Here is a 16813-nt window from a genome sequence, read left to right on the forward strand (position 1 = left end):
TAAAAAATGCATAATATATTCATTTTTTTTCAGATTTCTAAACATATAAAGCAATAACAACATGAACTAAACACATTGGCACATAAATATGAAGAAAACACTGATATCAAATAGAAATGATACATCAAACTTCAAAGGCGATACCAAATCCTGCTGATCCCTGATAGTGATAAATTGATAATTGTCCAATCAAGGACTCAAACAAAAATTAAAATAACATCACACATCCTTGATAATTGTCCAATCAAGGACTCAAACAAAAATTAAAATAACATCACACATCATTGGCATAATTATGAGGATCTTTGTGATACACTCTCGACATGCTCTATAGATAGTCACAATCTAAGCATCATTGTGGTGAGAAGGATCTCGGTGATCCTATAGTAGCTCACTCTGTCTCGGCATACTTATAGTCTTAGAGTATTAGAGATATATGAACAAGAATAAATTATTGGTCTTTGTAACTCAAAAGATAAAGAAAACTCCACGCTATTTGTATGTTCTGGTTATGCTTCTCAATAGATATATCATATTACCAATATAATGTGTTGCAGGCTGCAGCGTTGCGTTGACGGTTGTATTATTGAACAGTGAAGACGTCGGGACTCGGACGATTGCACCGGGTAAACCCTCCTTCGCAGCACCGACTGCCACCGGTTTCGTCTCTCTCCAGCTCGCACGAAAACATTAACAAAGTGACGGGAAAAGCAAAACACTATAACCATTTTATAACCCGATTAAACCTAACCCGCGATATTTACAGTCGTAGCGCGATATTTATGAAAATATCGCCGAAATTTCGGAAATCTCGCGAGAATTTAAAAACATGAAAATATCGCGCTATTTTCCAGCCGAAATTTCGTTTTCACCAAAATCGCGCGATATTTACGAATATCGCCGAAATATCGGCGATATTATCAACACTGGTTCTTATGGCTAAGTGCCCTCCTCCAAGTGCCTAGTGCTCATCCTCCTAGGTAGGTACCTTACATAATCAAGCAATTGACTTGTCCATAGTGTGCACCCAATGGGATAATCATCTTGCCATATAGGATAACAAGCTCCTAGGTAAGTGCACTATGATAGCACCCTATCCAAGGTCAAACATCGACTCTAACTGGGCCATCCATATGTCCATCAAGCATCACCAAGGAACTAGGAGACCTAGTGCTCTCATAGCTAGGTGAAAACACTTTGAGTAACCATAGAAGCTAACACAATCATCATGAAGATACCATTGCAAAGACTAATAATGTCCTCCACTGAATGGTCAAGACCAATTGGGACCAGGTTAGATAAACCTAGGTAGCCTGATATTACTTGTAAGAGCTCTTCTAACATCCAAAGCTGAAAAGAGTAAACTAGTAATAGGACCCTAACCACTCAATCTGGACCAGCAGATGACAGCGTCTAAGCCAACTACAGTGGCTGTGCCTTACTGACCTTGTGAAATATTGAGACTGACTAAAGCATTACAGATATTGAGATGGAGTCTTGTAAGTTGTATCCCAAAACACTTTGCAAGAACTCTTACCTTACGGAATTGATCCTCAGATGCAGGGATCCCTTGTTCCTTAAGCTCGGCAAATTCTCAATCCTAAGAGAATCAATTCTCCAATTCACTGATGAAAATGCCTAATATTGCTTATTTAACGTGTACATATAAGGGACAGTTTAGGAAGTTAATCTTTGAAGTCTGTGTCACATTTCCTTTTTCAGAAAGGTACTGCTGCAGGAAAGGAACTCAGATTCTGAAGACACTTTTCAATGATCTTGGTTTGCATTCCCTTATGCCTCATTATCCTTGTTACATACAGATGAGAGAATCAACTTTTAGTGCAAATTCACAAACTGTAGGAATACATATGGCTTCTTGTAATGTTGAGGTAGCTTTTCAGAATCCAAATTCCACTATATTTCTCCTCTTTGAATCATGGAATCTCAGATTGATAAATGACATAAAAGGACAAAATATCCTCCCCAACCTGCTGGAATGGATATTGCATTGGCAAACATTATATTTCTTAAATCCTTTCCAAAAAACATTGAATCACTTCTGATGCTTGATAGAAAGCCTTGATAATTATCAGGAATCATTGATAATTTCAAGGGATAAGAATTTATTCACGTAGACAGAATAAGCAATTTACAAAGTGGATCCTGATGTCACCTAAATATCCAGATTCAACCACTTGTTTTCTGCCAAATAAAAGGGAATCCAGCTTCACAAAACAAACAGTTAATGAATGTGGACATGCATTTAAGAGAGTGGAAATCATTGAATTCAAAGGGAAAATGCACATTATAAAGGGTTTCTCAGGGAAGGATGGTAGTTTAGATGTCAATATCAATAAATTACAATCATATTTCTAAATTTCACCTTTACTATGAAAGGCCACAAAGAAAGAAACCACAAAATAGTTTGTTCTAGTGTGATCATTCCAACAACCTAAGAGTAGTAGTACCATGTAAATTATTCATGACAATTGGGTTATTGGATATTGGGAGAGAATATAATACGATTTCTTACTACCAAGTGATTTCTTTCTCAAGATATGCTCTAAATCAACCTAGATATCCCAAGGTTTGAGACATGTTACAACTTACCCCATAACATCAGAAGATAAATGACAAACAGAAAAGTAAAAAAAACACAACTCCAGAAAGATCTCTTAGACAATACATGGTGATACTCAAATGAGCTAACCCATGATTAAAATAGCTTACTATTTACTTTTAGCCCACAGAAGGCCTTCATATCATGCCTGTTGTTTTCTCCAACAACAATAGTGACATCCTTGCACATCCTACAATAGATGTTTTGCAGGACAAATAGCCATATCATAACTAAGGATGCCACGCTGCTGATAATATCATTAGATAACATCAAGCATGATACCTGTAATTGGAAGGCACAATTCTGCAAAGCTCCAAGGCACAATACTTAATAGACTACAAGTGAATGAGAAAAATTACAGTTCATTTTCGTTTGAATGTGGTAAGAAGAGTTTTAACAGCCATGCTTCTGAAATTTAGCTATTCAAGACGTATTGGTGCTCATTTTTCACGGTCAAATAAAAAAGATGCAGGGAAGAGAATCTAAACAGAGGTATAGAGAAAAAGGCCCATGGAATTGTCCCCAGTAAAACAGATTGCTCTATTGCACTTAGTTTAGGAAAAAACAAATCACCAATTAGAGAACAACACATTTGTTTGCTTCAAATATTTTACAACAAGCACATACAGATTCAAACCCCAATTTCGAGTCTAGACACACAGTCAACATGAGGATTACATACATAGATTCTATTTTTACAGCAATCTTAGCAGAATGAAGAACATCTTTAGAACCACAGTAACTAGTAGAGACTGGTTCTTTTCATCATTTTGAAGAACTCATCTGGGTCAACTTCACCATCGCCTACATGAAACACAGTATAACATAATTTCCTGTTAGGAATAGAGAGATCAAATTGTCCTCCCGGAGCCAGCTGGTAGGACTTATATAAAATTAGTAGTAATTAAGTACTCGAGCAATATTTCAAAATGCAAATAGACTGAAATAAAGAAATGTACTAACTTCCGGTAACTTGTGTTTTAATTAATCATAAAGGAGCTCTTACCATTACGGTCTGCTTCATCAATCATCTCATATATCTCCTCTGCACTAAAACTCTCGCCCAGTTCCCTGGCCATTCGTTGAATGTCTGCAGCAGAGATCTTTCCCTAACAAACATCGAGGAAAAAACAATGGCATAAATCCTTCCAGCAATGAAAGCATGCATTAAGAGAACTAAATATTAAAATACTTACATTTTTATCCTGATCTATTTCACGAAATGCTTAAGAGAACTAAATATTAAAATACTTACATTTTTATCCTGATCTATTTCACGAAATGCCCTTGTCAACTCTTCCCTCGTATCTCGCTCTCCAATTTTTGCAGTCATCATGTATGCAAACTCATCAAAGTCTATAGTGCCACTCCCATCTTTATCAACGTCTGCAATCATCTGCCTTATTTGCTGCGGGAACCAAATTACAAGTTATGAAAATGGAAAGCAAACGTTCCCTAAAATTCGAGGAAAAAGGAGTTTGCACAAACAATATAAACAATCTCATATACCATATATCAAAGTAAATGAGACAGTAAAAGGAAATCAATAAACATGCTGTTTAACTACATGAAAAGTAAGCATTTCAGAAGCTTTCACAGTCCAACATACAATATATCATTTTGGGATTATTCGTATAGAGTAAGTCATTAATGCATGACCCATCTCCCTTGAGCATTAATTAGAATGGCCAAATTTCTAATCATATTGAATAGTCGACATAGCACTCACTGGATCCTGTGATGTTCACAGGGTTGAACAATTGGAATTGGAACTAGCGAAATGAATCACATAGCATTAACTATCACCTCCGTAGCTTGCACCCAATAATTAGGACTTCCTGGAAGATCACCCCTCCTAAGACCCTTCTAGCTTAACCATGGAGTATTTCCCTACAATCAAGCCCACTTAGATTCCTACTCCATTTGCAAAACCTTAGCAAGTATTGTGCTTTATGAACCATTCATTAAAGCAAGCTCCCTTGACTCTTTATTTAAGAAATGTGGGAACAACTTTTGCAGTGCAACATATGAGATATCATTTTTGGGATTATCTATGTAGAGTAAGTCATCAATGCATGGCCCATATGACCAAATTTGCCATGATACCTAGTAGTCCACCTTAGATGTTAGCACACATTGCATCAGATCATGCTCACAGGGTGAAGAAGTGGGATTGAAGCTACTACTTCACCTGTGCGAGCATCATCAGATGCAGTGAGATCTAATTGAGTATCCAATATTCTGAGATATTTGGTCATTCTGACTAATGCTCGTGGGATATGAGTCATTCATTAATTGCTTACTTTAAAGTTTATGCAGATAATCCCAAAAATGATGCCATATATGAAAAGTAGCCTACTGTTAATTTAATTTTCTGATATTGATTATAATTTCAACCAAGTTGCATGGAAACAAATGCAAATCCACCAGATTGCTGAAAACTCAAGATCCATATATGGGAAAATGATATATAGAGATATATAGAGAGATAGATAGGTAAATATTTCATACAAAGAACACAATGAACCAGGAACGCAGAAAAATCAAACATCTAAATAAATTTCACTCTAAATCACAGTCACAAACTTACAAATCCAGAGTGCTATAGGAAACTCAGAATTTTGTGTTTTAGAATGGGGAAGGGGCTATTTTATAGGCAAGAGTTAAGTTTTTGGGTTCCCCACATAACCTTTTTCTATCTGTTATTTTATTTTTCTATGAATTTTTCCTAAATGGATTATTTTGGAGCATAAGTCTGTCAGAAGTTTCCAATAAGCTGGAAATAGATCTTGAGTGGAAGATCAGATTGTATCTCTTGTTGAATTGGACAATTTCTCTAAGAAAAGGTTGTTGGGATTTTCCGTGGTTAGGGTTTTCCCAGGATAAATTTTGTCTCTTGTTTGGCTGTCTCTCTATGATATTACTGGCTTTATTGTTTATACCATTGAGATTTTCTGTGTAATTGCTTAATGATGAATGTGACACAAGACAAATTAATGAAGTAATCATTGGAAGTAATTATCAGTCTTGAAAATCTTGAAAAATCAACATGGCATCAGAGTTATGGTGAAAGAGCAGCCTTGAAGAACTAAGCTAGGACTAAGAATTTACCGCAGATATATCACTGTTTCATTCTAAAGGAATCACAGAGCAGCACATTGAGTTGGCTTATATTCTAACTGAGGATCAGATGGCCAACATTTAAGCACCCAGATTTATGTTACAAAATGGCAATGGCAGACCTTTGCTACTCTGAAGCAGACCTTTGAGTTCACCAACTGAGGCCGAATGAAAGGACATATGATGACTGAATACAGGCTCATAATTTAGAGTTTGAAAGCAAGAGAATTCATGATTTAATATTTATCAATGTGCTATGCTGATCATGCACAGGGGCAAAGTTTATTTTCTTTGATATGGTAATTGAAAGGACATTCATGAGTTTACAATGAAGAAGAGGCCGAATTCCTCATCAAGTTTGGAGATCGAAAGAATACAGGCTCATAATTTTGAGTTTGAAAGCAATAGAATTTATGATTTAATATTTATCAATGTGCTATGGGGCAAAGTTTATTTTCTTTGATATGGTAATTGAAAGGACATTCATGAGTTTACAATGAAGAAGAGGCCCAATTCCTCATCAAGTTTGGAGATCGAAATTCTCTTGTGAAGACCAAGTCATTTTCAGAACTAAAGTTGTCCTTGTAAAAGCACAAATTATTGCTATTACTACAATGTTTTGAGAAAGTTGAGCTACTTGGTTTGGAAGGGCCGAAAATGTTCAGCTGAGAATACATAGTTGCAATGCTAAGCTTGCAAGAATTCCATAATTGATTGCCAGTACTGCCGATATAAGAAGCAGTAACAAAGTATGCTGAGGGTTTGCTATATTTCCTTTCTTTGATGAAGACATCTTAGTTTTATAAAGTAGTATTTACTGGAGATATTGTTGGTAATCATAAGGATGTTCTAGAGAAACCTTGAAGATTTGTAGATATGGCTTGATTAACAGTGCTGGAGGCAGAATACAAGCCCTACAAAAGCTATGATGGACCATTAATCTTGATACATTTGCTTGGACTGGTACCAAGATGGAACATCCTTGACTGATTGATGACATGATGGATTTCATCACATATGCAGAGGCATGGGGACACTATGGTTTTGGACATTTGGATATGGAAAGAAAATTTACATATGGCAAAGTCTGTTGGACTTACAAAGGGTGTCAATGGAATTTGGAAGCCTAAGGGTTTGTAAACCCTAGAAGACAAGAAGTTTTGAAAAACCCAAAGGTTTATGGATAAAACCCTAGAGCTAGACCTAGATCAATGTTTTTGCTAAAAGAATAAACCCTGGCTCATGCAAGTAAGCAAAAGGAAAGCAACATGCTGATGATGAGGATGAGGATGATGAGTTTGCAGATGGATTTCATTTCTGCAAGAAAGCAAGGATCAAGATGGAGCTGTCAATTCCCTACAATCCTCAAAGATAAGTACTACATATCTTTCTTCCTTGATTGTTATCATTTCATTTTTTGGTTAGCCTCTTGTCTTTGTTTCTTTTGTTGGGTTATAATCGTTCTTCCATGGGCCTCCTAGTGAGGATTGCAGGTACATTGTGAAGGCTGCCAAGGCTCTGGCAGAAAGTGGAAGTATTGGAAGAACAAAGCAAAATTTGTGGCAAGAGGATTCTCCCAGGGTCAGTGATTTGTGGAGGGAGAAATTGTACTAACATCTATAATCGTACCTGATGACTAGAAGAGCTCCTAGTTCAGAGGGAGCAGGCAGGCCAGCAAGTTTGAAGGATGTCATTGTGCCGAGATCTGTGGAAAGTCAATGATGACTTCAAAGTGGATTTACAAGATCAAGCATTTGGTAGATGGCAGCATAGAGAAGTACAAAGTGAGGATTCTCCCAGGAAGAGGGAGAGGACTATGAGGAGACATTTGCTCCAATTGTCAGGAAGAAGTGTACAACGAAAAACCTCTAGACTTTGAGGTATGTGAGAGGGGATCTCATGTTTGCAAACAAGAAAAAGCTTTGTACGAACCTCAAGCTTGGTATGGATATCTGAGAAATCTTGGTTGATCGTGTTTTTGATGACTATGGAAGAACTCACTTGTCAAAAGGAGCAACAATCGTAGAACGATTTGCTTCCGTGATAGAGGGAGCAATCATGACAAAGGGAGTTGATCTCTAAGATCAAGATGAAGGATCCTGATTGGATATATTACTATTTGGGAGTAGAAGCGTGGCAGAAGCCAGGTGAGATCATCCTTGGTCAAAACGAAGTGTATTATTATGATCCTTCAAAGATTTGGGATGATGAACAACAAGTTCATGGCCATTCCCATGGTATCCAATCTGATGAAGCTGAGTGGCAGAGGGAGCAGCCTGGATTGTCTCAACAAAATTTGTTTCAGCGTTAGAGGGAGCACCCAATCAGGGTGACCGGAAAGCAGTTGTGGTGATGGATTCAAGTTGGTCAGTTTATGGTTGAGCCAAGGCATGTGGCACAACATGTGTTGAGGTACCAGCATGGTACAGTTGGATATGGATTGAGATATGTCTCATACAACTACAAGGGTGATTGAGGAGGAGGTGTGTATTGAGCAGCCTCAGGGCTTTGAGGTATATGGGAGAGATTCCCATGTATGTAGGTTGAAGAAGGCACTTTATGGGTTGAAGTAGGCTTCTCACGCATGGTATGCCAAGATCAATGGATATCTTCTTGGTTTAGGCTTCACTAAGAGTGAGGCAGATCCTAACTTGTACTATGTACTTGTTGAGGGTGAACCGCTCATCTTGGTATTGTATGTGGACGATCTATTTTTGACAGGATCGGAGAAGCTCATAAGGATGTGCAAGGAGGATCTTGCTTCGGAATTCAACATGAAGGACATTAGCTTGATGCATTACTTTTTGGGATTGGAGGTGTGGCAACAGCCAGGAGAGATTTTCCTTGGGCAGGGAAAGTATGCAGTTGAGATCTTGAGGAGGTTCAGGATGGAGGATTGCAGACCTATGTCTACACCAATGATCACTAACCTGAAGAAATTGAGTGCTTCTAAAGGTGAATTAGTGGATCCCACACTATACAAACAATTGATAGGTTCCTTGATGTTACTAGTCAACACTACGCCGGATATATGTTTTGTTGTGAACACACTCAGCCAAGTCATGGTGGAGTCGAGACAAGTTCATTAGGTGGCAGCGAAGCATGTGCTGAGAAACCTGCATGACACAGTAGACTTTGGATTGAGATATGTCAGATTTGGAGGAGTGGAGTTATAGGGATACACAGATTCTGATTAGGCAAGGAGTGCAGTAGACATAAAGTCCACATCTAGATGTTGTTTCAACTTGGGATCAGCCATGATCTCATGGTTCAGTAGGAAACAACAGTTAGCAGCACTCAGTTTAGCAGAGGTAGAGTACATGGCAATGAGTAAGGTGAGTTGTGAGGCAGTGTGGCTTCACAAGATGCTTGCATGATTATTTGATTTGCAAATGGGGACAATGGTGATCCACTATGATAATCAGAGTTGCATTAAGCTCTCTGAGAATCTCGTGTCTCATGACTGGTCCAAGCATATCGAGACCAAATATCACTTCATCAAAGATAGGGTCCACAGGGGTGTTGTGAGATTACAATACATTTCTACAGAGGAGCGGGTGGCATATGTTATCACTAAGCCTCTAGTAAAAGAGAAGTTTGTAAAGTACCAAGATAAACTAGGGGTGGTGGAGAATCCCTTCCTTGCTAGGAGGGAGTGTTGATGCGAGTGGTAGCTTCGGAAGGTCTTCCACATAGGCTTGGTGTCTTAGCATGTGGAAGACATTATTTGCCTCTTCTAGGTGCTTGCTTGGTGGAATAAGTGATTTAGTCTTCTTTCCTAAGTCTAACTAGGAAAAGTACAATTATTAAAGTCAATTAATTGTTGTGGACTCTAGAGTTATTTTCTAAGGATAAATAATTTAATTATTAAAATGAATTAGAAATAATCTCAATCGTTGATCTCCAAGATTGTTCTAGAAGGGAGATTGGGGTTAGGGATTTGGACCCAAGGAAGATTATAAAGGGAGCCTAGGGAGGAAGTGAAGACACAATTTGTGTGAGCGAATCATCATTCAAAGAAAGCGATATACGAGTGGCTTTGTGGACCAAGTGTGCAGAAAATTAGAGGTGCGAGTGGATTGGGCTGAATCCAAGAGGGACTAGTAAGAGGAGATTGAAAGGTCGAGTTGCTGGAAGGAGATTGATTTTATCTGGAGGAGGCTGAGTTATTGAGAAAAATGGTACCAAGGAAGTGTTTCCTAGGCATTTATCCTTTGGCCTAAGAAGACACATTAATAACCTTTTTGTCATGTGACATTGAGTTTTATTAATGTCATGGGGTAAAGTCACTTTATGAGGTGGTACATGTGTTAGGTACTTTATAATAAAGTCACTTTATGTTTTAAATGTGACTTTAGGAGAAAAACTACTAAATGTCTTTTATTATTAAAGTCGCTTTATATTTTAATGTTTGACATTATGAGAGAAAAAGTGCACAAGGTAGAAAACATATTAAAGTGACAAGGAGTTCATTAAGTGATGGAGACCACATGAGAAAAGGGGTCAAGAGAGGGAAATGATCTCTACCCTTGATCTAATGAGCTGAGATTTAATCTCAGCCATTAGATCTCTAGGGTTAGGTTTCTCTTCACTAAGAAAAGACAAAAAGGAAAAGGAAAAGGGATTATTGCTCATTCTTCTCATGTGTTTGAGGAAAGCGTAGGAGGCAGAGAAAGAGAGCTCGAGTAGGAGAAAAGGAGGGAGCACAAGATTGCAGAGAAGGGGAGCACTGAGTATAGCCAAGAGGACAGTGTTCAGCAAGTACAGAACCCGAGTATTCTGCAAAGACATACTGGCACGCGGTCCTAGAAATCAGTGTTAGTTTGCAGGCTGAAGTTCGAGGAAGTTCCAGGTTGAATCTTAAAGTGTTTTGCAGGCCGAGTTATAAGTCCCAAAATTCTGTGCTGGTGTGGTAAGTCTCAGAGAGATTCTCAGTGAGTTTCTTGTGGAGGAATAGGACAGTTCGAAGCCCTCATTATTCTGGTTTTTACACAGGATTGCAGACCCAATATTTTAAACAGTTACAGCAAGAATTTCGAAGTAGTATCAGACCTAAAACGTAGCAGAATACCTCTGCTATGGCACAGATTTGAAGGCTGAAAGTTAGTGGACTGTGTATGCTGACTATGTATTGTTCAGGCTTCCAGACAGCGAAATTTCTGGAGTATTCACAGCAGAAATTAAGGCACAGTTTCCTGTAGCAAAACTCAATGCTTTATGTGACTGTTGGAGAAGTAAAACCAAGCAGAAGTCTGGCAAGCAAAGCTCTGACTGAGGCAGAAATTTCTGCTGTACTTGGCACAAATTCCAAGGCACTGTCTGTTTATTTGTGCACAGAATTCAAGGCAAAATATCAGTCTGAGCTTATGACCGGGAGCTTGAAATTTTATGTCATTTGGCAGTGACTTCAGCAAGCATTAAAAGGGAGATAAGTTGACTTCACCAAGCATTAAAAGGGAGATAATTTGACCAATGACCAAAAGTGCGAGAGAAAAGAAAAGCAAAGTATGGAAATATATAATTGTGAAGTGCCTAATATTATTTTTTAATACCAGATCTTATTTAATTTTCCTAGCAATTTATTTTATACCCAGAAAATATTTCAACCAATAAAATCTTTTCTGAAAACTGCTGAAAATAAATACACTGGTATTTTAACTTCACAATTTTGCAACAGAATTAAAAATAGAAAATCAGTCACAATAACAGCAAAAATTTTCCCAACAAATTCTCCTTCACTTTTCTATTACTTAGGAAAATTAGGGCTCCTTTACCAAGGAAAATAACCCTCAGATAAACTGAATTCTTCTTGCAGCAAATGATTCTGAGGCATTTTTTCAATTAAACCCCTCAACTTTCACCTTTGACTCTGGTCCTGGAATTTTCTTCTTGGTATCACCTTGATTTAAACCCACAGCTGGCCAAAATCATGCTCTGACTTGGTAGCTTCTCTTGTAGGTGATGTATTTGTGGTCTTCCGGATTCATCAAAATGCTGATATATACTGCCCTTTAAACAACACAACTATCTAAGACGATGCTCTGATACCACTGTAAGATACCCCCCTTGGAATACCTTATTGTTTTCTCCAATATTTTCTAGTTTTATTTTAGTTTGCTTTTGTTTGTTTAGTACGTGGTTCTATGTTTTAGTTTGCATACTATTGGTTACAAGTGTACTTTTTATAATTTATTTCAATAAATGGAAAACATAGAACCACATACACACCAAATAAATCCCTCAACCCGACAATATATGGTTTATAAACTTTGAATGGGGTGCATGCCACTGATAGAGAGTATACCAACAATACTAAGAGAAATGAAATGATAAATATCAGCAGATCTTTGATAAATATATGGTTGTCGGTGACTATTAAGAAAAACAAAGAAATGCACCAGCAAATCCACTCCAATTTCTCCTCTGAAAAAAACCCAGAAAGGTACAGCAATAAAGGATTTCCTTGAACAATAACAATAGCATATATTAATCCTTTAAATCTGGTATATATGACTCAGAAAATAACCAGCAGCTGACTCAGCTATGAAAGCACACAGAACTTGGCCTCTGCAAGGGTATACATAGCCCAAAATGAATGTTCACTAACAGCAGCGAGAATAACTCAGATTTATGGGCTTGGCCCTCATCAAACAGCAACACAGCTCCCAAATAAAGGTAATAACATGACCCCTGTATAATGACAGTCACCTCACCAGCAAGGAAGAATGATTCTTAGCCTCTTTAACTAGTGCAACTTATCCCTCAGAGGTGGATGACAGAATTCGGCAAACCCCTAATAAACTCAGCCCTCAACAAATGATAGAACTCGGTCCCATCTTCCATAAACTCGTCCCACTGAGCTGTGGCAGGACTTGGCCCTCAGATTAGGTTGGAAACTCGGCTTGTAAAAGAGATATAGAATGCCCAATATTAGAGTATAAAATAAATTGATAACACTTTAAAAACTTACTCCAGCACTACTATTGTTTTCTCCTCCTCCAACAATGAAGCTCAATGTCGAAATCTGAATGATTTCGCTCCAATACTAGCTAGGGTATATAGTTTCAACACCGAAACCAACAACCAAAATAAGGGTTTCCAAAAACCTTATGCTCTTTCTCAAGAGCCCTCCAAAATTATATTTTCGCAAGAATGAAGAGAGACCCCCTCATTTTCCTTTTTCATAACTCACTTGACTCTTTTACCACCCTTTTTACCTTTTCCCTTCAATTAAATAATAAAAGCATTTTTCCTTACTTTATTTAATAAAGTGATTTTTATTAACTAATTAAAGCCAATTTTAACCCCAGAAAATGCTTAATTCGCCTCCATGATCACCCTAGCCACCCAAAGCCCCTTTTCATCATCCTATCCTATAGATATTTTCGCTTCGATTCCAACAAGCTATTACATTAAGGTGTTCCTCCAAATAGTCAACCCCAAATAGCACCTTAAGCATAAATAATTAAAGTATGCTTGTTAATATTAATAACCCTACTTTACAGGAATCGTAGGAATGCAACAGAACCAGGAGAAAATCGTGTGGTACTGATCTTGATGATGAAATATGTTAAGCGATCCCCCCATAAAACTCCTCCAAACTTCTCGGGCTCACCAATGGTGTAATCCTGCTCCTATGATCTGGCTGACACATGCTTTGGAGATCTCCCTTAACCATATCACACAGAAATCCAAATATTGGGGACATTACAATTTCTAACTTGGATGCCAATTCAACCACTTAGTTCATGTCTACGCTTCCTACGATTTGTTTTTGTGGACACTTATTCTTTCATTTTTTCCTCTAAAAATTGATTAGCATAGTGCCATTTCTTGTAGTTTGTCAAGCCAGGAGGGTAACTCCGAATGAACTTGTTTATTGCATTACCCATGTCATGAATTTATACATGAGTGGAGAGACTCTTGGGATTCCAATTCCAAGGTCTCTTGGTTTGCTCAAATGCATAACTGCCAATATTTACAATAATCCTTTCAGATTAGGTGTCAACATTCCCCCCCCTTAATTTGAAGGGATTTTGGTGAGTCCAAGCATCATTCTGAATCTTTCAAGCTTTTCTCTTCCAAGTGCTTTGATGAAGATGTTTGCAATCTTCTCATTTGTGGAACAATGAAGTAAGTGGATTGTCTTGGCCTCAACATGATGTCGAATCAAATGATAGTTTGTATTTATTTGCTTGGTTCGATCATGGAACTTTGGGTTCTTGGCCAACTTTATTGCAGAAGTGTTAACAATCAAAAGAGGAATTGAATGCGCTTGTTTCTCCTGCAAGTACTCCAGAATTTTCCTGAGCCACAAAATTTCCTTTGTTGCTTTAGTTGCTCCCACATATTCCACCTTAGATGTGGAATCTACTAGAACTGATTGTTTGCGTGACCTCCAGGAGACAACTCCTGATCCAAGACTCATAACATAACCTGAAGTAGATACCCCAGTTTCTTTATCTCCATCGAAGTCTGAATCAGAGTATCCAATCAAGCTGAAGTCGCCCACCTGTGTATACTTAAGTCCAAAATCTTGAGTTCCCTTCAAGTACTTTAGAACTCTTTTTGCAGCAGACCAATGACCCTCACAAGGCTTTTTCATAAACCTGGAGAGAATTCCAACAGTAAATGAAATGTTTGGTCTGGTAGTAGTCAGGTAGTTGAGACTTCCTACGAGTTGTCTATACTTTGTTGCATCATCAAATTCTTTTCCTTCAATGGATGTGAGCTTTAAGTTTTGTTCCATTGGAGTAGTCAAAGGATTACACTCAGCCATGACAAACCTGTTCAACAAATCTCCAATGTACTTCTTCTGAGATGGGAATATAAACTTCAGATGTTGAGTTACTTCAATATCAAGATAGTAGTGAACATAGACCAAATCTGTCATTTCAAAACCTTACTTCAAATGTTGAGTTACTTCAATACCAAGATAGTAGTGAACATAGCCCAAATATGTCATTTCAAAACCTTTCCTCAATTCTTTCTTTATGGATGCAATGTAGCTCTCATTGTTCCCTATCATTAGAAGATCATCTACATACACCACAAGATATACAACTGTTTTTCCAACTTTCTTGACAAACAAAGTTGCATCATCAAGATCATAATGTTTGAAATTGAGTTTCAGAAGATGCTCAGTTAACTTCTCGTACCAGGTTCACAGTGTTTGCTTTAGACCATACAAGGATTTTACAAGCTTGCATACTTTGTGTTCTTGACCCTTCACAACAAATCCTTCTGGTTGGGACATAAAAACATTCTCTTTCAGATCTCCATTCAGGAAAGCAGTTTTTACATCCATTTGATGGACTTTCCAACCGTTTTGAGTTGCCAAGACAAAGTGTCCGAATGGTAGCCCATCTTTTTGTGGGGGCAAAAGTCCCCTGATAGCCGACCCCTTCCTTCTGTGCAAAACCTTTTGCCACAAGCCTGGCTTTATGTTTGTCAAGTGAGCCATCTGCTTTATACTTGTTCTTGAAGACCCACTTGCAGCCTATTGGTTTGGTTCCCAATGGAGGATCAACCAACTTCCAGGTGCCATTCTTTATCAAAGCATCATATTATTTCTGCATTGCTTCTTTCCATTCATCATGAGAAGCGGCTTCTTTAAAAGAAGTTGGTTTGAAATCTGTAGACAAATTCAGTTCACAATCATAAGAAACATCCATATCAACAGGTGAATCAGAATCTTCTACATCGCCTCCATTCTGTCTGGTTGAGCTTTTTGTTCCTGTCTTTCCAACCTCATCAAGACGAATGCCTTGAAGTGTCTTTGTCAACCATTTTGGAGGACTTTTCTGAGATGTTCCAAGTTGCTCAATTGACTGAGATGGGGCTGAATCAAGATTTAGTCTCCCAATTCTATCAATCACATCACTCAAAGTGTCATCAGTGGCTGGAGCTTCATGCGGGGGAGAGAGTGTTTCAAAAGAAGATTCCACAGATTGATCCAGTATAAGAACCCCCCCTTCAAGATGTGGAATCTCATTATCAAATTCTTGAAAAGACTTTGCATGTCCGAATCTATCCAAGCGATCAAGTTGCCGCTCAACAACATTGTCAGTCTTGGAAGATTTAAGAAAGATCACATCTCTAGATATTATAAACTTCTTATTCACTTCATCATAGAGACAGTATGCTTTGGAGGTATTTGAATACCCAAGAAGATACATTTGTGACTCCTTGCACCGAGTTTGTTTCTCTGTTCCTTGGGTATCAAGGCATAACAGGTGGAACCAAAAACCCTGAGATGCCTCACCGAAGGAATGTGGCCATACCACATTTCATAGGGAGTCTTGTTTTTTATAGCATTAGATGGACACCTATTCTTTATATACATAGCACATAGAACTGCATCAGCCCAAAACATCAGTTTAACATTCTTGAAAAACATCATGGAACATACCATATTTAAGATTATCCTATTCATTCTTTCAGCTACTCCATTACGTTGGGGATTATAGGGCGTGGTTGTTTGATGTTTGATCCCAAGTTGGCGAAGATAGTTTTCAAATTCATTTAAAGTGTATTCTTTTCCATTATCAGTGTGAATAGAGCCAATATGAGATTGTGCATCATTTTCAATCCATGCATGAAAGTTCTTGAATGTTTCAAAAGCTTCAGATTTGTTCTTCAATAAATAAACCCAACACATTCTGGTGTAGTCATCAATAAATGTCATCATATATTTATTACCATTTGCAGAAGGAACAAGCATCGATCCACATAAATCAAAATGAATAAGTTCAAGTTTTCTATGTGCTCTGGAATGAGAATCATGAAAAGATTGTTTGTTGTGCTTTCTTAAGATATAAGAATCACATTGCTTAAGTTTCCTAGGAATTGTAGGCAAACCAGTAACACCATTTTTCTTCAACAAACGAAGGTTGTCATAGTTCAAGTGTCCAAATCTAGCATGCCATAAAAGACTTGATGGAAATGTACCTTCATCATAGTGAGAATTGTATGAGAAGTTTTGTGCATGAGCAGAGGTTCCTTGCAGCTTCAGAAGTCTTTCTTCTTCTATCCCTGTCATGACAAGTGAGTGATCTGATGCTTTTCTGACCT

The 16813-nt window shown here is 37.9% G+C and overlaps 1 protein-coding gene across 1 annotated transcript in view; it reads right to left on the bottom strand.

The window, feature by feature from the left end:
• Positions 1 to 3136: 3136 nt before the first annotated feature.
• Positions 3137 to 16813, bottom strand: part of LOC149223094 (putative calcium-binding protein CML13) — an 81013-nt gene continuing 67336 nt past the window's right edge. The window contains exons 5-7 of the mRNA XM_089385757.1: positions 3876 to 4028; positions 3627 to 3729; positions 3137 to 3424 (exon numbers count right to left, since the gene is read on the bottom strand). Of these exons, the coding sequence (XP_089241883.1) occupies positions 3363 to 3424; positions 3627 to 3729; positions 3876 to 4028 (318 nt within the window). The 3' untranslated portion in view covers positions 3137 to 3362. The remainder of the gene's footprint in view (positions 3425 to 3626; positions 3730 to 3875; positions 4029 to 16813) is intronic.

The sequence above is a fragment of the Pinus tabuliformis genome, chromosome Q (genome assembly GCF_031772625.1).
Source record: "Pinus tabuliformis cultivar Carrire ecotype Pingquan chromosome Q, CPIR1, whole genome shotgun sequence".
In the NCBI taxonomy this organism is placed as follows: domain Eukaryota; kingdom Viridiplantae; phylum Streptophyta; class Pinopsida; order Pinales; family Pinaceae; genus Pinus; species Pinus tabuliformis.